Genomic DNA, 26237 nt, shown 5'->3' on the forward strand with positions numbered 1-26237 from the left:
AGAAACAGCTAAATAGAACAAATTTAACAGCTATGTCCTGTGCACCCTGACTCCCTGTGGCATCACAAATTAAATCCCCCTCCTTTCCCTCTAATTGTAGGCAGTTCCTGTGGAGTTTCCGTTTGCCAGGTGAAGCCCAGAAGATCGACCGTATGATGGAGGCATTTGCCTCACGTTACTGCCAGTGCAACCCCGGGGTCTTCCAGTCGACAGGTCAGACACAAAGCAGGCTACTGTAGTGTAAACCAGTGGTTCCCAGCCTTTTTTGTCAGATGTACCCCCACAGGCCTGTCAGATGAGATCCAGTGCCCCTTCATCAACTCCAACCTTCATGTTCCAAATGTGTTAATTTGAAGTGATTTTAAACTGGATGTTATTTAACTCTATTAATTATATAAAAGTGGATATTGTTGCAATATTTTTTTCATACAATTTAATAATCAATGTTTAAGTGGTTTGGTCAAGATTGCATTCGTACTACTACCATTTGGAGGCAGAACCTTTCAGCCAACTATTTATTTTCCATTACCTATAGATATTTCCATAATTTATCCATCATTTTAGCTAACTATTTCAACTTTTACTTTTTTTTAACCTGTAGCCATTACAACCACTTATCCATTACTTTTAGCTATTCCATTACCATTAATCTAGCTATCTATATTGACCATTTATCCAGTACTTTTTCAATTATTCTATTCTATTCTTTTAACTATTTAAACCATTTATAAATTACTTTCAGTTAACTATTTATTACTTTTAGCTAACTATTTATTACTTTTAGTTAAGCATTTAATCCATTACTTTAAGATAAGTGTTTAGACTTATTTGCTTTCTTGCTACCCAGTTTTCATGCGAACTCAATCACCACAGTGTTGATGTTACAGCTTACTCAAAGCAGATTTCTTCTTTTTTAAGCAAATCGTAACTTCACTTTTTTTTTTTAAATGAACTGATCTTTCCACGTACCCCTTGGAAACTGAAAAAGTACCCCCAGGGATAAGTACCCCTGGTTGGGAATCAGTGGTAAACAATAGTCAGGTTGTCTATGTACATATGAGCAAAGTGTGAAATCCAATATGTTGGACAAAGTCAATGCTCTTACAAGCAGTCCAGCCTAATGTGCCAACAGAAGTACTGCCCAAGGGTCTAGGATGCATTGAGTGATGGCCTGTTTTTTTAATGCATTTCAATCATTAAGCCATAAGAGCTACTGTAACTAAAGCTCAATGAGGATTAACCAGATTACAGTAACTACAGATCACAGCAGCAGAGGAGTTCAGAGTAAACAACCAGCAACAAACAAGGGACATCTATTATTCAGGAAGACTCAACATGGCTAAGTGATACATGGCCTTGTGATAAACAATTCCTATAACTACAACAGTCAGTAAATAATTAAAGAAGTTATAGAGCAATCTATTGTGTGCAAGACAGTTGAGGTTGCATGTAGTCCCATGGAGGGAATACTCCCAAGTTTTGTCAGTTCAGTTGACGGATTCCCTCCTCAGATATGGGTTCAACAAATTCAAATGCTATTAAATTAAATGTAACAATGTATGGTGGTAACTTTTTAGAGATATGCATTCTTCAGACAGTGACAATATGCAGGATGAAAGCCTCAAAAATGACACAACTTGTAAATCTTTCAGATGACGTATTTTTCAGATACTGACTTTGACCTTGTCACTGTTCAGATTTTCCCACCCACATAGTGCACGTTTCTCTGAACTATAACAATGTCAGACAGTTTGATGAATAAAGTGTGCTTTTTCTTTTAGTAGCCCCATAAAGTGTCATGCACAATCTGCATTTTTGTGTGTGCAACAGTTGTGAGTACAGCTTAGAACCATGTGTGTAGCAGTAACCGCACACTGAGCCCATAAAACATAAAATGATTAGGGATCTTTTAATAACCAGGGGCACGAGCAACCCATTTCTCTCCGTGCTTCATCATGCTCATCGATTTTTTGATTACACTAACATTCCTCTCGCAGTTACCAGCACCTCTTGCCCCATAGTACACACTGTGTGCAAAGCTCCTCTATTTTTTATAGAGAATGTGTGTTATCGTGCAGACAATAGGCAGCCAGCACCAAAGTGTGTCAGTGAGAGGAGGCAGACAGAGGGGAATGAATGATTAATTTACAGCCAGCCACTGGCCCGTGTGTGTCTGAACATCAACACACAGTAGAGAGACTAAATCCCCCCCCCCCCCTTATACTTTTTCTCCTGCTCATACTCTCTCTCTCTCTCTGTGTCTGTATCTTTCTAACAATATTACAAACGGCAATTTATGTAAGAAGAAATGGAAACGCAAAAGGCCATAATGAACACAACATATCACCATACGCTGACGACATCCTCTTATATCTACTGAAACCTGAAAATGTTACACCACACATGCTAAAAACAATTTGGTTCTCTGTCTAATGTACAAAGTAAATGTCCACCATAGAAAAGGAAAAATAAAAGGAAACTAAAAACTTTTCTGTAATGATCTGATATGTGCTTTGATATGTATAAATCTGAAAAGGCTGTGTTACTATCCAATAATACAGTGACTAACTATGGGAATTATGGTAAATGTGTCCTATTGTATGAGTAATTTGTGCAACTCTCTGATCTCATTTAGACCTGGTAGTAACATAAAATCTGTATGCGAGATATACCGTAGATATATAGATTACAGATACATAAATAAACAAATGGGGTCTCTTTTGCAGGACGTACATTTTTGTAACCCATTTTATTCCCTTACTGTTGCTCTTAGATACCTGCTATGTGCTGTCATTTGCTATCATCATGCTGAACACCAGCCTACATAACCCTAACGTCAGAGACAAGCCCCCTGTGGAGCGCTTTATCTCCATGAACAGAGGCATTAATGAAGGAGGAGATCTGCCAGAGGAGCTTCTCAGGGTGAGGATTTCTCTGTAATGAGTGTGTGTGTATGCGTGTGTGTGTGTGTGTGTGTGTGTGTGTGTGTGTGTGTGTGTGGATGTAATGATTGATCTCTGTGACCGTTCTGTCACACCTACTCTATACGGATGATACATTTCCTCCACTGTTTCCCTTTTTGATTAATAGTTTCTCTCTCCTGTCTGCAGAACCTTTATGACAGCATCAAAAACGAGCCCTTCAAAATCCCAGAGGATGATGGGAATGATCTGACGCACACATTCTTCAACCCAGACAGAGAAGGCTGGCTCTTAAAGCTCGGTATGTGTATTGTGTACAGTCACAAAAGTAAACTTGATTATGTTGATTTATGTCAGCAGAGCCTCAACATCAGTTTGATGAGCAGTGTCCTTCATTTCCCTGGTGATGAGTGTTTGTGTTGTTTGTGTGTAACTTCTTTATGATGGGCTTTCAGGCGGCCATGTTGGAGGTTGACAGCTCTTGGGCAACAATGGCTGAAAAATAGCCGAATGTCATACTTAGAATTTGTCAATTTCAGCAGAATGTAAACATTAAGTCCCTGTTTGTTGCTACATTTTTACTAACAGCAGATGATGCTGACCGATGTCATGAGCTGACAGATAATAGCGTTTACTAAGTCGCAGATAGTAAAATACAAAAACAAATTTTAGTTAGCTCATGACTTCATGCAGCCCTATTTTTGGCCGAAAACTGTCCACCTTCATGATGGTGCTAGATAAGGCTGCTAGGCTAGACCTTTGACACAACTTCAAAGTGTCTTTTCTCTCATCCTCCTTCATCTTGTGACCTCCCCTCTTTGTTTTGTCTCGTATTGTCTTTCCTCTCCTTCTTCTCATCTCACTTAACGCATGCTCCTTTTTGTGATTACACTTTCAACTTCTCTCCGTCTCTGGCATGGTGATTTTTGTGCTTGTTTTGTCTTTCAAAATCCTTCTGTGTTTTTTGTTCCTCACTCCCTCTCTCTAACCTTTCACCCTTTCACCTTTTGTTCTGTTTTTTTCATTCTGTTCTGTGATGGCTGTTCCTTCTTAAATCTCTGTATTAGGAGGTAGGTAACACTCCTTCCTCCATTTTCCCAGTTCATCACAGAGTACCCTCATACTGGCATAGGCTACCATTATCTCCTTAGTGCACCAGGCTTCTGAACATGCTAGCCGCCTCATTTAATTGGCTTATTGTATCAGAGCTGCTATTGGGCAAATAAGAACAGCATTGTGAGTTGATGGGTTATTTCATTCAAAGGGAAGGCGAGTTGGAGGTCAGTGATCTCTCTCATTCTGCATGGGGATTGGCTGCATTCCTCTTGTGGCTCTGGAGGAGGCTGGATGAAGCAGAGGGCTTGTTTCAGTTGGTGCACACACAGAGCACAAATTTTTATCACAAGAAGCCTTAGCATAAAGGATAACTGTTATCAAACCACTGTGGCACTCCCCACATCCCCTTTATTATCCTGCCTCTTTTCATAAAAATGTACCATGATTACAGAATAAAGAAAGAAAAGTTATGTATGTCAGAGCAAATAAGCACTTTTAGTAGATAAAATGGAGACCCTATGTAATTGTAGATCACAATTATTGGTGATCACCCAAGTTTTAAACAAGTCTACATTAATTAAAGTTATTTAAACCCCTTATTTGGAAGCGAAAATTAAGGTGAACATCACTTTATTTTACTCTGACCTACTATTATTATTTAACTATTACTATTTACTGTAGTTGCGATGCATGCAGTTTTACAATGCAGTGGACAATTATATTGGAGAGGGTTTCACCTTCAAGGTCACTTCCATGTTGGTCAAGACAACTGATTTAAATTACGCTTGTTTAAAGGAATAGCACAACATTTTGGAAATATGCTTATTCGTTTTTTTGCTGAAAGTTAGATGAGAAGATTAATACCACTCTCATATTTGTATGGTAAATAGCAGGGAGTTAGCTTAGCTTAGCACAATAATTGGAAACCATGGGAAACAGCTAGCCTGGCTCTCTACAAAGGTAACAAAATCTGCCTGCCAGCACCTCTAAACTAATTAACATGTGCTGCTTCCCCCTGTTTCCAGTCTTCGTGCTATGCTAAGCTAACCAAGCTGCAGGCTGTAATGTTAGCTTCTTATTAAGCGTACAGACACGAGAGTGGTATAAATCCTCTCAGCTAACTCTCAGTTAACTCTTGGCAAGAAAGTGAAAAAACGTGTGACCCAAAATGTCATAGTTTTTCTTTAAAGCTGTGGAGTCACAAAACTTTTATATGACAGCCCTTAAAACATTAGCAAGTCAACCAAAGGACTAAATCAAATTCTTCCTAACAAAACAGATGCATGCAAGTAACGCTAATGTGCACTGCTCTGACATAATTGACGTTTGATTCCTCATGGATTCTCTGAAACAACCAACCAGGGGTCAGCTGAACGGGTCACCTCATGCTCTGTACCATTAGAGACCGCCCTAAGCATCATACAGCTCCTGTGTAGCTATCTGCCAGAAAACACAGTCACGCTCCAGCTTTAGTGAATGGGCTGCTTGAGTCTGCGCTGTGGGAATGCGTACCTACCGCTGCGTGGCTGGTCATGCAGTGAAAAGGAAGCCCTTACCAATTTTCATTCTTCTCCCCCTGTTCCTGTCATACAGGCCTCAGTACCCCACCCTGCTGCTTCTCCTCTTCCTGTACAGATCCCCCTCTCTTTCTCTTTTGCTCTCTGTCCCACCAGCTGCACTTGCCACATCATCTTAGGTCCAATTTTTCCCATTAGTGAATTCCACGCTAATTTGAGCTCCATCAGAGGAGTCCATGCTTAATGAGAGAAGATTTTTTTTTTTTAGCTCGAATGAAGCACTCTGCTGGCCTGTCAGGCACTGCAATATGACATATTGCTGCACTACTATGGGGCTGTGAAGCTCCATAAGCTCTCATTACACTACACTATTAACCAGGACTGAGCCTGCTGCCATGCCTGAATCTATCATCATCCAGTGTGAACAGCATGTCATAAAATTTAGTTATTTAAACGTTCTTACAGTATATTTCAGAAGGCTACTATCTGCAGAGGGGTCACAAACACAGCACTTAAAAATCTAATTCTATGAAGTGTTCAGTGTGTAAACTGACATACCTTATAGTCCATATTTAAAAGAAATAAATGACCAGTCAGTGTGCAGTATTGTGGCTGTTCTGCATGTGAGGACTTCATCCAACAAATAACCTTTTGACGAAATTACACTCATGGGAAACATTTTTTATCCTGTTCAATAATACAAATGATGAAAATTGGGTTATGTGAGACTTTAACTCCCTTACACTTGTGCACAGTTTTGAACCTTCTCACATTTCGTCACACTCCCTCTCCAGAGTGTCCATAAACAAACAAGTAAATGATAAATCTGCATTAGTAACATGCAAACATGGGAGGTTCTGCAGCAGAAATCTACAATAACTGTCAGGTTTTCAGGATGAAATTAAACATATGGTTGAGGGGGATAAACAGCTATCTAGACTGCCATATGGTTGAATGTAACAGAGTAAAACTTATATTTTGTATTTACCCAACAATAGTAGAGTATATTTTACACCCTCATTCCATTTTCGTGAGTAAAATGCAGTGGATGCATCTGAAAGTAAACATTGCTCATACATAATGTAGACGTTGGATTTTACTCTTGCTAGCAGTATAGAATGAAAATCTGGGTCAAGTGAACATTACATATTGATTACATTAGTAGTGGTTGCTTTGTGCTCATTCTGTAAAGTCAGCAAACATGTTATTATGGTGCACATATTGCAGACTGTACACTGACATCAGCCACATTATGTTTTTTTGATTACATAGGTAAATTTGCTCATTGCATCACTGATGGTGTCATCAACAGAAAATCCAATAATCCTAATAATCTACTTTTATCTGATGATGGAGGCAGATGGAGAGATTGTGTCTCTTATAAGGAGATTTCCTGAGGTTATTCCCACATTCAGATGTTTAATTGTATAATAAAAAAGAAAGGGTTTGGTTCATACAGTGTTTGACTTGAACTTCTTGTATGTTCTAAATCCGAACCCTCTCTGCAACAATCAGAGTCATTGCATTTTTCTGCCTCTGTTTTTTATTTTTAAAATATCAGCAGAGACTTTCCTCCACTCTCACTGATCAGACCAGGAGTGCACTCACATGTATACACCACATACATGTGGCCCGTCTGCAGAGCCCTCAGGCATCGATCTCTCAAGACTGGGAGGGGATGCTGGAGGGAGTATCCAGCCTCTGATTGAGGCTAATAATGCAGAGAGCTGATGATCAAAACCAGATGTAGCACGTGGAGCTGAGGTCTCCTGCAGGTTAGCCTCTACATGCACAAACACTGTCACCTCTTCAGTTTGAACTCAAAAGTTGTGCGTTTCTCTCCGCAGGCGGCAGGGTGAAGACGTGGAAGAGACGGTGGTTCATTCTGACCGACAACTGCCTCTATTACTTTGAATACACAACAGTAAGTAGGCAAACTGATGTGTGCTTATGTGTGTCAGAACGGACTGTATCATACGCACATGACAGCTATCAGAAATATTCCTTTAACAATCTCAATAAATATAGTTTCACATTTCTTTATATTTAATCCAGTATTGGTAGTCTAGCTAAGTGTGTGAAACAGCTAATGTATAAATAAATATACAGTAGTATATGGTAGATAAAGTGCGACAGGATTGTAAGTAGTGGAAACATAAAAAATAAAGGGCACACATGTAATCTGTGTCTCTCTCTCTCTCTCTCTCACACACACACACACACACACACACACACACACACACAGAGTTAAAGACAGAGGTCTTTGCCTTCCAGCTCTGCCTCTTTAACAGATGCAGCCCCTTTGACCTAAATGAACCTCACTCCAGCAATTAACATGAGGCATCATGGGAAACATCTGCAAAGTCTACGGCACACATCTGGCCCTGCTAAGCCGCAAGCCAAGTGCCTCCCCCAACCCGCTGCCTGTCATCCCACGCTTCACCCCAGCACCAAGCATCCCCATTTCTGAGAACACATCCCCCTTAAACACACACACACACGCACACGCACCACTCCCCCTCAACACACACAAATGCACACTGCAGTGGGGGCACACACATTGAAAAAGGGACACACACAGCCAGCTGTGAGCAGCCGTCCCAGGGCATATCCTCCCCCTGCTGTGCCCCCTCATTAGTAGGAAGATGACAAGCAGGACACGGGGCTGTTCCTCAAGGTCCTCCCCAACAGACACACACACACCCCTCACATCTGGCCCCGCAGACACATAGCAGTCGCTGGAGGATGGAGGTTGGAGAGTGTAGGGTTACGTCTCCCTCTGGGGCTGTCCCCTACGTGACCAGGATGAATAAAAACCTCCAGTGTGCTTTTATCAACACCTTGACTTTTACTTTGATGCTGTCAGGCTCAATATAAAAAGATCAAGATAATAGTTAAAACACTTAGCTTTGCTGCAGTGAAAACTAAAGGTGCTGCATGTAGCATCAAAAGTTTTTTACAGCATCAACTTTGGGACATTAGTAATTTTGTTTTCTAATTTGTAGCTGTTACAATTTGTAATTTGAAATTGCTTTGAATGATAAGATCCTTGCTGAGGCAATGGTCATCCCCCACCAACCTCATGTGGTGGACAAGTGTGGTGAAACAGTGTAGGATACATTTGTTTAATAATGACAATGTGAAATCAGATGTAAAAAATGGTGAGTGCTGTTTGCTTTGTAATGAAATCATTACAACATATTTTTAACACCAAATGACAATAAAAACTATATTCTGCTTCTCCTATATGCATCTCATTCTGACTAACAATCTACAGCCATGCTAACAGCTCTTTGGGACTGTACTTAGGCACAGCGGTTCTTTGAGCTAAATGCTAATGTCAGCATGCTAAAAATGACAATGCTAACATGCTGATGTTTAGCAGGTATAATGTTTAACATATTCACCATCTTAGTTTAGCATGTTAGTATGCTAACATTTGCTAATTAGTAGTGATGATACTAGATGAAAAGTCGGCTCATCACCAAAGTTATTATTAAAGGGACATTTCATGTCTAAAAGAAGTTAAAGGCAGATGGAGAAATAATTTCCAATATGTTTATTCTTTTCCATGTAGAGGAAGATCTTTCACTGAAGAAGCAAATGCCTTGTTGGTGACAGGGTTTATGGGAAATGTGCACTTACTTTTGAGAAACATGAGCAAAAACAAGAGCAGTTTTGTGACCAAGAGGCTACCTATCATCTTAACTATGGTTTCAGTCATAATTATGAATAGGTATCACAACTGATTTGACAATGATCATGACTTGAGTGTGTGATATTATTTGGGCTGGATCCTTCATTATGTATCATCGCGCCCTCATTACACACTGATTTTGTCCTTGTCCATGTCCCCCATCTTAGATGGTGGTAAAGAGACATGTACGCACTGAATGAGTAATTCAGTGCGTACATGTCTCTTGATGATAATATTATAATAATAATTGCCACCTTATAAATATAATTGAATTGAATTGAAATGAGTAATGTGTTGACGCTAAGTGTTTTCTTTGTATGTGTGTGTTTCCAGGATAAAGAGCCTCGTGGGATTATTCCTCTTGAGAACCTCAGTATCAGAGAGGTGGACGAGCCCAGGAAACCTGTAAGGAGCAACTCCAGACACTGTCTCTCTAAATCCATCTTCATCTCTTTTAATTTCATACAAAGAACATTAACTTGGTAAAAACAAAAATACCACTTATATTTTCTCAGAGATGTTATTTTTTCATTGTGCACATCAATTGGTTGCCTTCCCAGAACTGTTTCGAGCTCTACAACCCCAACCACAAAGGTCAGGTGATCAAGGCGTGCAAGACAGAGGCAGATGGGCGGGTCGTCGAGGGCAACCACGTAGTGTACAGGATATCGGCCCCCACGCCGGAGGAGAAAGAGGAGTGGATCAAATCCATCAAGTAAGGGACGGCGTGTTCGTGTGGATCCATTTACACTGAGAGGCCACTTAGCCAACGCCGGGCTGCTCCCATGTGGCACTTTCTCATGTCTGACCTTGACTGTGAGACACACAGACACACACACACACAGTCCCACACACACACAGAGCTGTGAGCTTAATCATAAATGTGCAGACCAGCACAAATACACACACACACACACGCTGGTGACTAGACGTGACTCTGTTTCTCACACTTCCACGCAGATAACAGTCACAGTCACTCACAGAGGTGAGTTCTGCTCTGCTGGATAAGCTCACTTCCCTTTGATTAGGGCTCAGCAAGCAAAGAAAAACCTGCATGCACACACACACACACCTACTCAGGCGGTATGCGTTGCTGTGTTTTGGCAGCCTTTACACCTGATTTGTCATATCTAAATGCTGCCTTGTTTACCAGGAAGGCGAGTGGAGGTGCAGCAGTAAAATGGACCCAGTGGTTAATTGATCAGCTCGCTGGTCATCATCCACTCAGCTACAGCTTCACTGGCAAATATGATCAATATCGCAGCAGAAATCATGTTACACAATCCTCCCATACTCTAATGATATTAAAAACCCACTTAGCATTGACATATGTGTATCCATTAATGAAAGTGATGGGTTTTTCAGCTAAGTTACTGGAAATCTTGTTCAGGTGAGGCTGCTTCATGTACAGTTAAAGTGATTGGAAAGAGGAGAAAGGTGGTCATTTTTCTCGGTTTGGGAGATTTAGTCAATTGACCTTCAGATGACACGTCTGTATTTCACGTTTCACACTCCTATTTCAGGCGTTAGAGTGCTTTTAATGTAAAAGCACAAGTGTAAAGCAGGAGTGTTTTAGTCCAGTTGCACATCATAATGTGCAATAATTCTCTTCCTGTCTCTGTTGGAACAATAAAGATCACAGATTCGACTCGGCAGGTCAGAGTTGTGCTGCCACACACTCTAACTTGACTCAGCTGCTGGGGCGGCAGACTGTCCTGTGGTCAGCATATTCACACACACATACGAACACAAGCACAGTATATCCACACTGTCCCACCTGACTCATCTGCCAGGCTGGAAACTGCTCTTGTGGTAACTGTTCTGTGCACATACGCACGTATAAGACTGGTGGTCTCAGCATGTTGATTGTTCTGCTGCTGGGAAAACATCAGGTTACTCAGCGTTATTCCCATCCTCAGTGTGTGTCAGCAGTGGTGGAATGTAACTAAGTACATTTACTCAAGTACTGTACTTAAGTACACATTCAAAGTACATGTACTTTACTTGAGTATTTCCATTTTATGCAACTGTATACTACTATTCCACTACATCTCAGTCAAATTTGGTGGTTTTGAATTTTTTCTGATAAACTGACGGATTAAGTTCATTTGTGGGTTGTGGACTTTTTAAGATAAATTAAAAAAAAAAACAACCTTGGATTAGCTGGAAAATGCATCGTCACGAAGCTGAAAACAGGGCTGTTTTTCTGAGCTCCTGAAAAGTCGACTTGTTAGAGATACGTGGTTCTCACAGGACAGCGATGCTACGAACATATTATGATCTTATAGACCATGATGCATAGCTGTAGATTAAACTACCCAACAGTAAATAAAGTAGTTAAAATTAGCTCAACCATAAACAACTACAGCAGTAAAATGCAACATACACATTAATGCAGCAGTAATATTAATCCAGAAACATATATATCAAATATAATAGTAAAACACTGACAGGGACCATTTTACTGCATAATGAGTATTTTTACTATTACTATTACTATTACTATTCTACTATTGATACTTTAAGTCAATTTTGCTGATAATACTTTTACAGCACGCAAATTCACTGTTTTGGTGCAGTCTAACAGCTCTCATAGCGTCGGAAGCTGTTCTTAGCAAAAACGCTCTGACTTACCCACTGTACGCTACTTGCCCAACACAAAACGGCAGGCAAAGTTAGCAGCTAGATGGTGAACATAGTGGCGCATTTAGCAACTAAAGAGCCAGATATTTCCCTCAGGAGAGCAAATATTGGACTTACATTCATCAAATGGCCAGAAACACGACTCCCAATGAATGCTTATGTTGTTTCATGTCTGTTGGGTGTTTTAAATAGATATAAATAATGTTATAATAATATTAAACACTTTGCTAACATGTTTGTAATGACAGTAATGACAGTAACCTGTCAGCTATGTACATTTTGATTGACATTTTGTTTTGTTTTTTCTCTGGATAACATAAATAATGAGATGCTGAGATATTTATAGCCAGTGGAGTTTGATTGAAGAACAGGTTTCAGAGGTGTAAGAAATCACTGTAAATGTCAGGTTTTGGTGTTGGATCACTCTGAATCAAAGCAAACAGGGTTCTTTCTAGATCCCCCAGAATGCAGTGCAGACACAAGACATGATGTGTTTTGAGTAAGATGCACTGACCGATAGAGACAAGACAGATAAAGATCAAGTTAGTACACTGAGAAATTACTGGACCTCATCCCAAAATAGTTATGGAATGCTCCAAACATCACAAATTGATCATGTGCAATGGTCATCAACAGATTCAAGCATCTTTGACTCGTAATAAAAATGCATCTTGTTCACAATGTTGACAAATCAGTCCTGGAGACAACAGAGTTGTCTAGACAGTGTCGAACAGTCGATCAGTGATCCATTCCTTTCTGTCCTCTTTCCACAGAGCAAGCATCAGCAGGGATCCTTTCTACGACATGCTGGCCACCAGGAAGCGGAGGATAGCCAATAAGAAATGATGACCGTCCACCTTCAACGCCACCATGTCTGTGACCAGCAGAGTCCTTGTGTGTGTATGTGTATGTTACGGGGGTCATGAAGGCTTCCCATTTGTTCTTTCAGGGTTGGAGGACAAACAGCAGACAGGTGGGAGTTTTTTGGACTGAAATGGATCAAGTTTATTTCCACCTGAAGATTGTCTGCACCTCAGCTCTTGGTTGATGTGAAGGTTTTATTATATCCGGCACAGACTTTGTGCACTGATGTGCTATTTGGGTGAGACTTTATGGAGAAGAGAGAACTGTGTGCAAAATCTTTACCAAGCTGGATGATAGCGAATGGACAAAAAGGATGAGGACTACAGTTGTCTGGAGGAACAGCCATGACTGGAATCAGTGTGTGGCTGTGATGAGATTGCCCTCTGCTGGTCACGTAAGGAATCTACTGTGCTGCACATGCAGTGTGAGGATTTGAAACCTCAATATCCACCCTCATTCCTTTCATCCAGACCGGCTCGCCTGGTTGGTTGTTTGCTGTCTGCCAGCAAGACGCCCAGATGCCAGTCAACATTTTATTATCTTCACCTCACACGCCCTTCGACAACTGCCAACACCAACAATTTTTTGTAGTATCCAGTAACTACAGAAAGCCTCAAGCTTATACATCAGCTGGTCTGATTGTTATCCCTCAAGTGACTGTATCTGTATATGCAAACACATGATATTCTAGACAATGAAATTTAAGTTCATATACTTTTTCATTTACAGTATGCTTCCTTATTTCCTGTTTGAAGGCAAAGAAATTGATGCAGGTTGAGGAATAATACTTAACATATGTTGAGTGTAATGACCCTTTTAAGTGGCCATGGTTTCATTTTATGTATTGAAGATCCACCTCTGTGATGAAGTTCATTTCTTTAGTATTTATTTTCTTGATTTGTTTAACAAGAGGCAGCCCCCGATTTACATTATGCATGTATAGTATATAATGTACATACTGTTTTGTTTTTTTCTTTGTTGTGTTTATGTAGCGTGTAAATCATAATGGCCGTAGCCTATACCCGTTCACCTTTTTAGTTTAACCGCTAACAGTTTACAATAGTGGAAGAGGGACTTTGTGCAGCTCTTTGCAGAGCAGTGAAACCACCTCACACTGTTATTACTGAAGATCAGATAATACATGATGTTATATGAAAGAAAAACTCACTATGCTGAGTTAGACAGTAGAGTATAGGACACAAACGGGTTCAAAATACCCTTGAATACCATGTGAATGCTGACTGGAATCTGAGGACTGTTTTCCCCAAACAGATCAAGCCAACTCGCAGCCTGATCTTTCATTAGTAGATGGAGTTTAAACATGACTTGTTTGGGAAAACTGCTCCTGAATACTTTGAAGACTGAGATTGAATAAAAATACATGCTGATCAGAAAAGTTTTTGTGTGCATGTGAATTCAGCGAGAAGAGCTTGACTCGCTAAACTTACCGGTCTTTGGTTATTTCAAACATGGAAACTGTGGTGTGAATAATATATATAATCGTCTTGCTGACTCTAATAGCTAGAAAAGTGTGTATTTAACAAAACCTGAATACAGATGAGTGCTATCCGTTTCCATCCTCACTTAATATATCTACATCAGTATTTAACTGGAGTGGAAAGTTTGTTCAAGAGGCTTGAATACAATCAGTCTATTCCTAGTATATAATACAAAAGGCAAACAGGAGCGTCTCAAAAATCCCTGGTAACTCGTCATTCATCTCAATCAGCATTTTTCATTCATTTCAACGCAGCTTGTAAACAAAGTCAAAGACAAGAACAAATTACAATTTCTGACATTAACAAATGTATTTTAAGGCTTTTACCTTATACAATGTATAAATTCTGACATGCTAAACTAAAGATATGACAGCAGTTTTTCAACGTCTGTCTAAAGTTGGAAAAAAAAAATCCAAAACAAAAAGCAAACCATACTCATTACTGACTTTAGTCCAGAGAATATTGTCAAAATGAACATGGGTTTTTCTAAAAACGAATCAAAACAACAAAACATCTACTGATAACCCTGATACAGGATTTTTATGTATAAAAATAACTGATAGTACAGTTCAAAATTAAATTCACAGTATTTTTTGACGCTAGAAGACACAAACTGTATTTTTCATTAAAAAGCAAACACAAATGGTCCACAGCCATGATAACAAATTTTTGAATGCTTTTTTTTTTCTTTAAACATTTATAAAGAAAAGAAAAATAATGTGAGAGAGGAGGGAGGGGCATGATCCAGGCAAAAACCTCCACATACGTGAAAAAGTTTAAAAATTACAGAGTGAATCTTAGGCTTCAGATCAAAATGGAAACAAACAAAACAAAAAAAGCTGGGAAATGTCCTCAAGTCTGTCCAGGGTTAACGTGGAGGTATCAGTCAGTGGCGCCTTGTTCCCACCACTGCAATCGTCTGTCTTAGTTTGTCCGCTCCCAGTGGGATCAAAGAAAAAACACATCGCAGCTCTGTAGATATGGTGACATCTTAAACTTGCAGCTAACGTGATGCCTTACAGTTTTTCTCTTAGGCAACACGTTTCCCTTTTGTTTCATTCTCATTTGAAGCAGGTGGATATCCGTGATGGGTGTTAACAAGTTTTTAAGTCCTGAGTTCCACTGAGCAGCAGTTGAGATGTTTAAGCTCCAGGCTTTGTGATCATACAAGTATATATTAATATTTTTCATCATAACTGTTCAACAGGTGACAGTTTTTTTAACCATAGTTAGGAGAATTACAGCAAACAAATCAATGCCTTAAAAAAAGATTTCTGAACATTTAAAACACTTTAGTTGTGGTAAAAATACAATATATTCCCAATGAAGAAGCACCACGTCAAAAAGTTGTTGATGTCATTCCTCTGCTGTTGTTAAAATGGTGTTGATGCGTCTGAAACAAGAAAGAAGAGGCCTCCATATAATCGATTTGCAGAACTAAGAACTAAAACATTTGACAATAATAAGAGTTCCTACTGTATATTAGCACTGACTGTAATAGAGCATACTGTGATAATCATTAAAAGGGCTCCCACTTACAGAGTCAGTGTTTCAAGCCACCAGAGAATCTTTAGGAGTCGCCATTGGTTTGACTGTAACCATTTCCTACAAAACAGGACCAACACTTTAAAATCGACAAGCTCCACAGCAGCATTTATTTCAGCACTTTAGTGATTTTTGAGGATGACTTTGAATGTGAAAATCCTACAATACCTGTGTATCCGTTGAGATGGCGATGAGTTGAACCGTTTGTGGGTGAGGTGTGGTGGGAGGGCGGTAGATGGTCACTGCTGCCATCAGCGTACTCTGTGCGCCGGCGTTTTTCTGGCAAAATACCATTGTTATGTTTAGTGTCCTTGATGTCATAGTAATGTCGCTTGCGGCTCTCCCTCTCCTCACTGTTTCTGTTCTCGTGGCTCCGAGCTGCTCCTAGACTGTGCTGCTCGGCCTCGCTGTCCCGCTGCCGCCTCTTCTTCTTCTTCTTCTTCTTCTTCTTCGTTTCAGTAGCTCGGTCTGAATCCACATCAGAGCTTCTATAGGGAGGCGGGAAACACACCATGATTAATCTCAATCCACGACTAAATCCAAGACTAACTGAGGCAGCAGGCTTTGTCGTCAGCTAAAGACAAATAATGTAGGGCTACAACTCACAAGTATTTCCATTATCGATTAATCGTTAAGTCAATAGAATATCAGACAATTGTGAAAAAAATGCCCATCACAACTTCAGAGCCCAAGGTGACGTCTTCAAATGTCTTGTTTTCTAAAAGTCTAAAACCCCAAAATATTCAGTTTACTATGTTATGACAGAAAAGCAACAAATCCTTACATTTGAGAGGCTGAGAATGGTTTGCATTTTTTCCATTATTGCTTGAAAAATTGCTAATTCAATTAATTATACAAATTGTTATAGCAGATAATTTTTCTGTCGATTGACTAATTGATTAATTGACTAATAGTTTCAGCCTAAAAATAATGAGAAGGAAATTATGCAATTCACTTTACAATGGAGGAGAGTACAACTGATGGTGATCTTCTAACACTGAATGATTGTGCAAAATGGCAAGTATTACAATCCAAAACAAAATTTACACAAAGATGTGTCATGCAGCATGGAGGCAAAGATAGCGTTACTCACCCGCTCTCACGGTGCCGCTCTTTATCCTTTGACTTCTTCTTTTTCTTGCTCTTTTTGTGTTTTCTAGAGCGACGGGCCTCAGAGCTGTCATCCCTCTCCTTGCTCAGAGGATCAGCAGTCCTCTTGTGATTTTGATCCTCCCTGTTTGGAGCAGATTCAAACGTGGAGAGACGAGCCCGAGGGGGTGAGCCCTTGGACTTTGTGGAGGTTTCTGGCACTATGGCAGGTGAGGAATTCTCCTCTTTTGACGAGTAATAGTCCCTCTCCCTGCCGTTGCTCTTGTCCTTCACCACCCGGGACTCTCGACTCTCGTCCTGCCACCTAGAGCGACTATGAGACTCCTCACGGTAGGGATAACAGTGTCCCCTCCGCCCACGGTCAGAGTTCTCTCTGGACCGGTGGTGGTGATAGTAGTGGTAATGGTGAGAGCACCTGTCACGATCGCGCCCCCTGGGGTGGTGAGTCCGCTCCCAGTGACGCTCAGACTCCCAGTCCCTGTAGTTACGATCATGAGGAGGCAAACGATCCCTGTACGAGCGATGATGCCGATAATCGTGGTAGTCCCGTCTGTACCGATGACGATCACCGTCACTTTCTCGCTCCTGACTCCTGTCCCTGTAGTGTCTCTCCCTGTCTCTGCTCGAGTCAGAGTACAGTCGGTCTCTCTCCCTGTCTCGGGAAGATTGTCCTTCATTGCTTCTAGAACTGGGCTTGGTTTGGTGTTGCTCCTTAGCATCTGTACGTCCTTCAGTCGCTGCTGACGGACCACTGGTCTGTGGTAGATCTATTGTTTCATCCCCACTTCTGCTAACCTTCTGTGGAGCTGCAGAGGCCCCGTTGGTGCTTTGGGAGCAGTCTGGCAGGGTGGATAAGGCCGCAGGGCTAGAAGAAGCAGATTCTCTAGATGTGACAGAATGGGTCTTTGTAGCAGTAGCTGAAGGTGGAGAGCTAACAGCGGAGGATGCTGTATGCTGAGGCAGGGGTTCAGACACAGTTTTAGCCCTTGTGTCAGGAGTGGAGAGGTGCTGGCTTTCACTGGCAGCAGGATGGATGCTCTGAGAAGAACTGGCATGGGATGAGGCAGAAGTATGTGCCTCTTTGCTGGAAAAACAAACAAAATATACAAGCATATAAATATTGTTTTATATCACACTTTCAGGGTGCAATGTCTGTGCATAGTGTAAAAATTTGAGAAAAACGCAAATGTCAATGTAACCAAGTAGATTTTAAAACTAATTAGTCATTCCTCACTACTCAAAGAATATTTTTTTAAACTGCTTAATACGTGGTTGAAGGAGCAATAACTTTAGATTGCTAATCTTACCTTTGACCATGGTCACTGACTAGCCCATTAGCAGCAACAGTAGCCACAGAGGATGAACTGCCATGATTACTGCCAGAGATCTGAGGAGCAAAAACAAGACATGATTATAAATTCAGACACAAAACTCCTGTTCATTAAGTTGTTAATATATTATGAAGAGATAGCAAAAACACAAAGCATATCATTTACTTTATCAGGGGTGTTGTGTCCATTCACTTTGTGGTGTCCATAATGGTGGCCGTTTTGACTGGATTTCGAGGTGCCATGGGTTGGTCCATTTAATCCGTTACCATTGCGGTGCATCCCTGACTCTCCGTTGGTGGGTTTAGGAGAATTATCAAAGCCCTCTCCTGTTCTGTTGTTTCCATTAAGGTGAGACTTGGCTAAACGGCCGTTATCCAGAGTGCCACAGTTCTCCTGGTCCGATTCCTCAGAAGACTCTTGGCCGTACGGCACCAAGAATGACGCTCCATTCCCTCCAGTGTGGTGATCCCCGTTACTGCAAGACGTGCCGTTAACGCGATTAAGCTGACGTGGAACAAATCGAATGTCTGAGTGGACGTCTGAGGTAGACTGTGAGGAGGATAGAGAGCTGGAGGAGGAGCTGCTGCTGGCAGAGGACGGCTGGCTGTAAGAGGACGAGGAGGAGGATGGGCGGTTCTGTCTGCCTTGTCCAATGAAGAATGAAAGCTTCTGCCGTTTGTCGTGGTCTGGGATCATTGTGGGCCGGCTGATTGAGTGGGAGATGGAAGAAGAGGAAGAGGCCAGTCCATGGCTAGGTTTTCCCACAACACTGCTGCTGGTACTGGGCTTGGAGTTGGTTGGATAGTCCCTCAGAGATCCATTCCCATTAACATGGAGAGTGCTCTGAAGAGATAACAAAAAGGACACAAGAACATGTTTGAGTGTCTAGCTCAAACACTGGCTATATATCTTAAATTGACAACATTCAAATATGTATTTAGATGCAAGAAAGTCTGCAGTACCTTGGTCATGTGTGGTGGCAGCTGGGGACCTATGAAGCCAATGTTGTTGTGGTGGACGGTGGTGTTGATGCGGGGTATCACCACCGGTCGTGGAGACGACTGACCAGGGATGCCTGGGTTATGGCTCATGTGGCTGTAGTCCCCTGCTTTCTTCACATCACTGGACCTAGTGACACAAAAGAAAGGTACATTAGTAACAGGAAACATGTGAAATGACCAATGTTAATTGAGTGAGAGGGTTCATATTAAAGATTTTGAGACTTTTGGGGTGGGTATCTATTGCAGTATTGGTTGTGTGACCAGAGTTGAAATTTACCTTGCGAGGCAGCTGGATTCGCGAGATCACGAGATCACACGAGAATCCATCTTGCCAGGCTTCAAGTTATGCGCTTGTGGCCGAACCACAGTGGTTCGGACCAATCAGCGTCCTATGAAGAACTACTGGCAGCTACGGGCGTGGTTTAGGTGTGACGATAGTGAGAAGAGTAGCGACTGTTCGTTCGAAAAAAACAAAACAATGGAGGCTCCTAAAGAGGTTAGCGTAGATGCTGCTATAGCATCAGTTATATCAGAACTGTAGAGTATTTCTTCATTGAAAGAAGAACAAAGAACGGCACTGAAGGCTTTTCTCGATGAAAAAGATGTTTTCACTCTTCTCCCGACTGGCTTCGGCTCTCCTACTACATCATATGGTTCGTTGATCTGATTGGTTGAAGTTAGCCCGTGATAGACGGTGATAGACCGATGATTCATCCAATCACCTGCCAAGTATTTTTGGAAAGTGCCTGCCTTTTTTCCAAATAGTTTCCAAGGACAACTTCTCAGATGGTTCTGTGTAACAAACCATCTAGTGCGTCAGGTTAAGTTGCAATACCACAAAGGTAACAATTTAAAGCATCATTCAAGGCTATATTTAAACTTTAAAAGGTTGAGTACAACGGGGCCAACCTAAAGTAAATCGTTGCTTTGATTACATTTCTGTTATGCTCTACACATTAATTCTGAATTCAAGCTCCCTTATGACCCAATAAAATAAAATAAAAATGATGGTTTACTCACTTGATGTAGAAAAGGACATAGGCCTGCTGGTTGAGAACAGACCTAATGTCACTGACAGATACAGAGGAGTCGTTCATCTGATACCACTGCCCGTTGCTTCCCTGGCAGACACAACAGAACAGTTGGCAGGTTTTAACATATTTGCTAAACATAATCATCATTGTTACACATCCTCCATTTCAAAATGTTACTTTTTTCAGTTTCTGAATTGCCTTTGAAGTGTTAAATATAATAAAGGTTGAGAAATTTCAACTGTCAAGTACAAATATCATCATATATAAATGTGCTATCATACATATTATAACATATTTTTTTAAGTAGTAGTATTTTCTAAGTTAAGACCTCAGTCTGTTAAGAGCAGGAGTTGTAGGAACTAAACTGTTATAGTGAGTTGTTGAGTGTGTGTTATAGTGTGATAGAGAGACAAATGTGTGCATGTGTACTTGGCAACAGCAGCGTCCTGATAGATTAGAACAGTGGTCCATAGCAGTGCCAGTACCTTAATATAGCAGAAGTAGTGTCCAGCATGACAGCTGAATCCAGAGTGGACCAGCACAGCATACAGTCCGTAGACCTGGGGGTCCCCTTGGGACTGAGACATGAAGGGCCGCAAGTCCAGGTACTCTGGATATTTCACATCCTGATGACCAAAAAACTGTTGATTAATATATATATATATATATATATATATATATATATATATAAAAAAAAATCTTAATAAAAACACTAAATTACGGTTGCTGTCCTATAGCTATATCATGGCTCTCGATATTATAGTCCACACATGTCATGGTACCTTTGTGATTTTGCCTCCACTAAAGTTTGCAAAGCGTTTGAGTGAGAGGGTGAGCACATTGGAGTTGCGGTGGATGGTAAATCTCTTTGAGGCTGTGACCATTTTTTTGCACCTAAGAAAAACAAATGTTCAGTTAGTTAGCTGGCAAACCAACATATAAATAAACAAACAAATAAAACACTGGCTCTTTTTTTTTGTCATCTTTGCTGAATTCCGTTGAAAAACAACTTACTTGGTGCATTTGTAGGCGTTCTCTCCATCCAGCTGTTCTGGCTTGACAAACTGCTCCAGAGCCTTGGAGACACTGGGAGCTGTCTGCATGCAGAGAAAAATCGTTTTTATTAGTTTTCTGAAGATCCTTGCAAAAATCTGAATTAATTGGTTTGTTACAGATTTGCAGTAAAACAGAGACCCACAAGTGACAATGAATTGTGTCTTACCTTAATTTCCAGAGTAATATCCAGAAAAGGGTCAAATGTATCAGATACTGCTTTGCAGTTTAAACATTTAACTGAAAAAGAAAAATCAGAGTATATTCATAAGCTTAGCAAAGCTGTAAAACAAACAAACAAAAAACATGACATTGTGTAGAAGAAACAAAGAAACGCTAATAACTTACCTCTGGACCTTAGATACCCGCCAAATACTTGATGGATGAAAGTGGTTGCCTGCGTTTGCCTGTCCAATCTGTGACAGAGATAAATATGAGGATGAAAAACAACCAATAAGGGTAATGACATAATAGACTGGTTGCCTTATTAATCTAACACACAAACAAACAAACATTTTCTGGCTACACTGGAACAGAGAAAAAATATCACTTTACAGTATTTTGCACCGACAAGTCACAACATATTAAAGACCAAAGAGCAGGAGCGAGAAAGGGAAGAATTAGAGCAAGAGTAATTAGTTGAGAGGCCACATGTTACTACAGAATAAGAATCAACTTGATACTTGAGGTTCCTAAAACCCTTTTTAAAAAAGTCCCCTGAGAACCACAATGGCCAGCCCAGTGTATCTATTAAACATGCATGTATGTGTGCATAACATACTCGGCAATGGCTCTACACTGATTTCATATATTTCAGCAGAAAAACATGAATACTTCAATGTATCTACATATAGATAAACATTTATGCAAGATTTAGACTGAAAGTTTAGATTGGAAGGCCTTTGGTGAATGTTCTGTGGATCAGCACAATACAGAATACATAGAATATAGTATATATATTAACATCAAATAACTAATTATTTAATAAAAGCCAAAAAGATTGTTAAACTTTCTAGGTAAACATATGATGGTTTTGTAAATAGATGAAACTTACTTGGTTCCAGGTAAGCAGGACTTTTGCATAGCATCCACTGTGTACCGCAGGAACTCATGGGCATCCTCCTGGCTTCCATAGCGGAAGTGCTTTGCAATCCCTGTGTGGGGAAAAAAACAAAACAAAAACAAACACAAAATAGTAAGACATAAGAAGTTGATAAATGATATCACACTTACACGCAGATGTAAAGTTAAAAATTCCCACCAGAAAATTTCCCTCCAAAATTAAAAACGTAAACAGCCACACAGCGCCTCCTGTCATTCATTTCAGATAAACATTTTGTGAAAGGGTACAACTTCAGTGTTTTAGCTCTACAGACAACCACTTACTTTTGAGCTCATTGAGCACACCAATGGGCTTTATGACATTCCCAGAGTTGGCAAAAACCTGAATGATGTGATTTTGCATGGTGCACATCATACAGAAGCCCGGCTCGTGACCTACGGCAGGGACAGATGGACAAAACATTGATGAGTAAGACATGAATCAGGCAAGACAGCAGCTCATAGATCCTGAAGAAGTGACCAAGACTGATGTGATAATTATTGCATGACTGTACAATTACACAAGAAATTACTTGGTGCAAAGCACATTGAAACACTAACTTACAGGTTTTGGAGTGTTCCCGTGTCAGCATGTAGTTGGCAAACGGAGGGGTGTAGGTGAGACATTGCAGGGCTGAGTTGAGAAAGCAGGTGTTCCCCATGTTCTGCAGGCCTGCACCAACGCGGTGAACCTGGGTCCATTTTAGGTTGAGCCGCTCTGGAGGGAAGAGGACCTTCTGGGGCAAGTCAATGCCGTCATCACTGCTTATCACTGGACACACAGAGACAACATCATTACTAAAAATTAGATTCAATGCATTTGCCAGGTCAAGGACATCAACAAATATCTGTATATATGCTACTTTGCCTTTGTAAGTAGATACTGACACATAGTAACAGAACATCAGGACCTTACAGTCATAGCTTTCAGTCTAAACTGATAATATAAAGTGATTTGCACTGCTAAGTAAGACTGTAAAATAAGCTGAAGGATAAAAGACAAGACATAGTTTGCTTTCTCTTTTGTTTCTGCTTGCCAGGCTGCTGCTCTTTATGTCAAAACAACAATTGCGCCAGAGGCTCTAGTGATTGATCATGCTCTCAATTCAAAACTGGCTTGATTATGTAACTGGATGAATGAAAGTAGAGTAGAAGCAGCAACACAAGATCCACAAAACCAGTTGTATCAAACTCTCATACAGAAACAGTAGCACAAAGTTTTGCTTCATTAGTACAGTTTTGTTTTATTTATGTATAAAATTACCGGATAACAGTTATCAATTTGATTGCAAGAGTATGTCACTTAAATCAAATACAGCCAATTCAATGACAGAATATGAAAATCAGCAACATGCTCTATTTTGTAAAAACTACTTAATTATGTTAAGATAGCCAGGTCTGAAAAACATTTTGTTTTGAACCTGCATTTGTTATGAGACATAAAGTGTAGATCAGCATTTCAAATATGGACGGGAAAATACTGACCCTTGGTATTAGCCTCAAATGCATGCATAATTGTACTGCTTGACAACAGAGGCCTGGTAACTCTTCCATGTGTCTACTGTGTGAGGGATAAATGGAGGGTAAGGCAGAGAGTACAACTTAGCTGAGCTCGGCTCAGCGCACAATGGAATACGTGTGACCAGTCAACATCCTAAATAGTTTCCTCCCAGCTTTCAAGACACATGTATTAAAAACACAGCTGATAAAAGCCAGTGCTCTTACCTTGCTCCTTGGGCCGATCCACAGAGGAGGGCGTACTGTTGTAGACTGCAGCTCCAGGCGTTGGGCCCAGGCAGCCTCCTGGAGCCTTCAGCCTCGGAGAGTCACTGGGCATGGTGGGTCCCACTGCCCAGCTGCTGGAACAGCTGCCGTCCATCCCCACGTCACCACTGGTGAAGGGAGATCGCTTACACCCGACTGACTCGTGGTCAGACTTTTCTGAAGATCTGTCAACTATGGTCATTGTTCATTGCTGTATGAGGGGCAGAAACACATAAGTATACAACTTTATGAGCTGCAGAAAATACAGATTAAGCCCAAGGTGTTTTTCATTTCTGTTGTTGTTTTATATGGAGACACATCTGTGTGTGGGGCACATCCTGGCACAAACTAAATGTCTTGTCTTGAGAAGCTGTATTCAAATATAGAGTAATACAATTTTCTTAACTTGACTGTTCTAGATAAGTGAAACGCACACTAAATTATGCATGTCTTTTCATTCTCAGAGACCATATTGCCCACAACTAATTTGGATAACATTACATTTACATTACAACCACTAAACGCCATAGCTAAAGTATCACTATTTATCACAAATAATCACTTACAAAGTGCAGTCAAATACATTGTATTATCTGAATTAGTCAGTTTTGCTGTTATCTAGTACTATCACCTATAGCAAACAGTCAGAATGTAATATTAGATCAGGTGATATATTTTAAGAAAAAATCCCCTTTTCACTATATTTGAAAAATCAAGAACAGAAACCAAGCAACTGTATAGCAGATTATTTATATAGCCTAACAAAGTAACCAAGCTCAGTGGGAGCAGTCTGAAATACCTAAATCTCTCAGCAGTGAATTCTGGTGGCATGTTATTATTATACCTAGCATTGTATATTATGACTAAACAAGAGACCACAATGGCTTGATGTTGGAGAAAACATCAAGGCTGACTGATTACACTTAGCAAACGTATCACTTAACAAAAGCTATAAACAAAATAATAGCAGGGACTGTAAGTGAGTTAACAGTTACACATTTGTCATTCAGCCTCCGCTCGTACCTAAAACTAAATTAAGTTAGCTCTTGGTGATAGCCATTTATGGGCACCTTGCAAGGTTGCTTTTAAAAAGCAAACGTCAGAAAACACTGGCAAGGTATTAACTTCTACTTTCAAAACGGCAAACTTCTAAAACCTAACATGAAAATTATTTAGCCGTGCTAAAGTTATCAAGTAAACGTTACTAGTTTAAAAAGTCGACTGAGGAAATGTCCTGGTCGGAAGCACGTCTACAACAACAGCTGTTCCCTCCCACCCGCTCCGGCAGAGCAGACTGGCTCACGTTGGCTAACAGACGGCAGCTAGGCCTTTAACACGCAGCGCCAATAAACCTCAATAAAACACACATTAAACCTTCGTTAACCCTTGTGGGAGACGGAGCACCGATTAAAAGCTCACCTTTCTCGTCGAAGACTGGAACAGAATGGCTAATGAAGAGCGAGCGATTCGCGAAGCCACAAATACCATGGAAACAGCGAACGTAACACATAGCTACCGAACTGAGCTAACATTACGTGCGGCAATATTGATGCTAACACTGCTAGCTAGCGCGACACGATGGGAGATGACTGACATGGCGGAGAGTAACATAACCATTTACTTTCAATGTCGAAGGGCAGTTTTCTGTTTCCACCTCGAAATAGATTTGATTTACAATGCGTGGGCCCTAGTAACGGGACATCTAGCTAGCCGGGAAAGGAGGGGCTCGACACCGGCGGTTGTGTGTGCTCACTGCGCTGCTCTTTCCGACATGACAGAGAACCGGTGTAAGGCTACTACAACTAATCTTAGCGGCTCAGAAATACCAAAATATTACGGCTGCACAGTTAAAGTGCCACTCGATCGTTAAAGCAACAACACACTCACCTGGAATCTGTTATTAATACGTTAATTGCGGTTGTAAATCCATTCCTTATTTCCAGCGGGTGTCCGGCGGTGAACAATGACGTAGCTAATTGCCCCACGGGTACATCCGGGTACCTGCGATGAAACGAGGTCTCTGATTGGCTCATTCGGCCGTTTCTCTGTGAGGAACGTGTTTCGGGAAGATCCGTCGCATGTACAGTGCACACCTCTGACC

At 40.7% G+C, this 26237-nt stretch overlaps 2 protein-coding genes across 3 annotated transcripts in view; one reads left to right on the forward strand and one right to left on the reverse strand.

The window, feature by feature from the left end:
• Positions 1–14094, forward strand: part of LOC122867768 (cytohesin-3-like) — a 35761-nt gene extending 21667 nt beyond the window's left edge. The window contains exons 7-13 of the mRNA XM_044178965.1: positions 101–213; positions 2774–2922; positions 3111–3222; positions 7342–7418; positions 9525–9596; positions 9752–9906; positions 12608–14094. Coding sequence (XP_044034900.1) covers positions 101–213; positions 2774–2922; positions 3111–3222; positions 7342–7418; positions 9525–9596; positions 9752–9906; positions 12608–12680 — 751 coding nt within the window. The 3' untranslated portion in view covers positions 12681–14094. The remainder of the gene's footprint in view (positions 1–100; positions 214–2773; positions 2923–3110; positions 3223–7341; positions 7419–9524; positions 9597–9751; positions 9907–12607) is intronic.
• On the reverse strand, positions 13563–26229 carry usp42 (ubiquitin specific peptidase 42). 2 transcript variants are annotated; one of them, XM_044178946.1, is made up of 18 exons: positions 26024–26229; positions 24098–24347; positions 22938–23144; positions 22658–22768; positions 22326–22425; positions 21620–21687; positions 21441–21511; positions 21233–21315; positions 21001–21112; positions 20704–20844; positions 20205–20305; positions 19146–19311; positions 18349–19026; positions 18160–18239; positions 16836–17936; positions 15911–16230; positions 15737–15802; positions 13563–15590 (listed from the first exon to the last, which is right to left on the reverse strand). In XM_044178946.1, exons 2-17 carry the CDS (start codon positions 24336–24338, stop codon positions 15768–15770), a joined length of 3615 nt encoding a protein of 1204 aa, XP_044034881.1. In that variant the 5' UTR covers positions 24339–24347; positions 26024–26229; the 3' UTR covers positions 13563–15590; positions 15737–15767. The 2 variants fall into 2 exon arrangements, with proteins under 2 accessions (XP_044034881.1, XP_044034884.1); XM_044178949.1 differs by lacking the exon at positions 26024–26229 and adding an exon at positions 25556–25731.
• Positions 26230–26237: the final 8 nt, after the last annotated feature.

Source organism: Siniperca chuatsi, linkage group LG20 (assembly GCF_020085105.1).
Source record: "Siniperca chuatsi isolate FFG_IHB_CAS linkage group LG20, ASM2008510v1, whole genome shotgun sequence".
In the NCBI taxonomy this organism is placed as follows: domain Eukaryota; kingdom Metazoa; phylum Chordata; class Actinopteri; order Centrarchiformes; family Sinipercidae; genus Siniperca; species Siniperca chuatsi.

What these genes read in the sequence shown, in the direction of transcription:
- usp42 (XM_044178946.1), bottom strand. Translation starts at nt 24,338, where the DNA reads ATGACCATAGTTGACAGATCTTCAGAAAAGTCTGACCACGAGTCAGTC. An exon ending in TGTGCTCAATGAGCTCAAAA is followed by an intron (nt 22,426 to 22,657) that starts GTAAGTGGTTGT and finishes TTCCCCACACAG; the next exon opens with GGATTGCAAAGCACTTCCGC. An exon ending in TGCCACCACACATGACCAAG is followed by an intron (nt 19,027 to 19,145) that starts GTACTGCAGACT and finishes TTATCTCTTCAG; the next exon opens with AGCACTCTCCATGTTAATGG.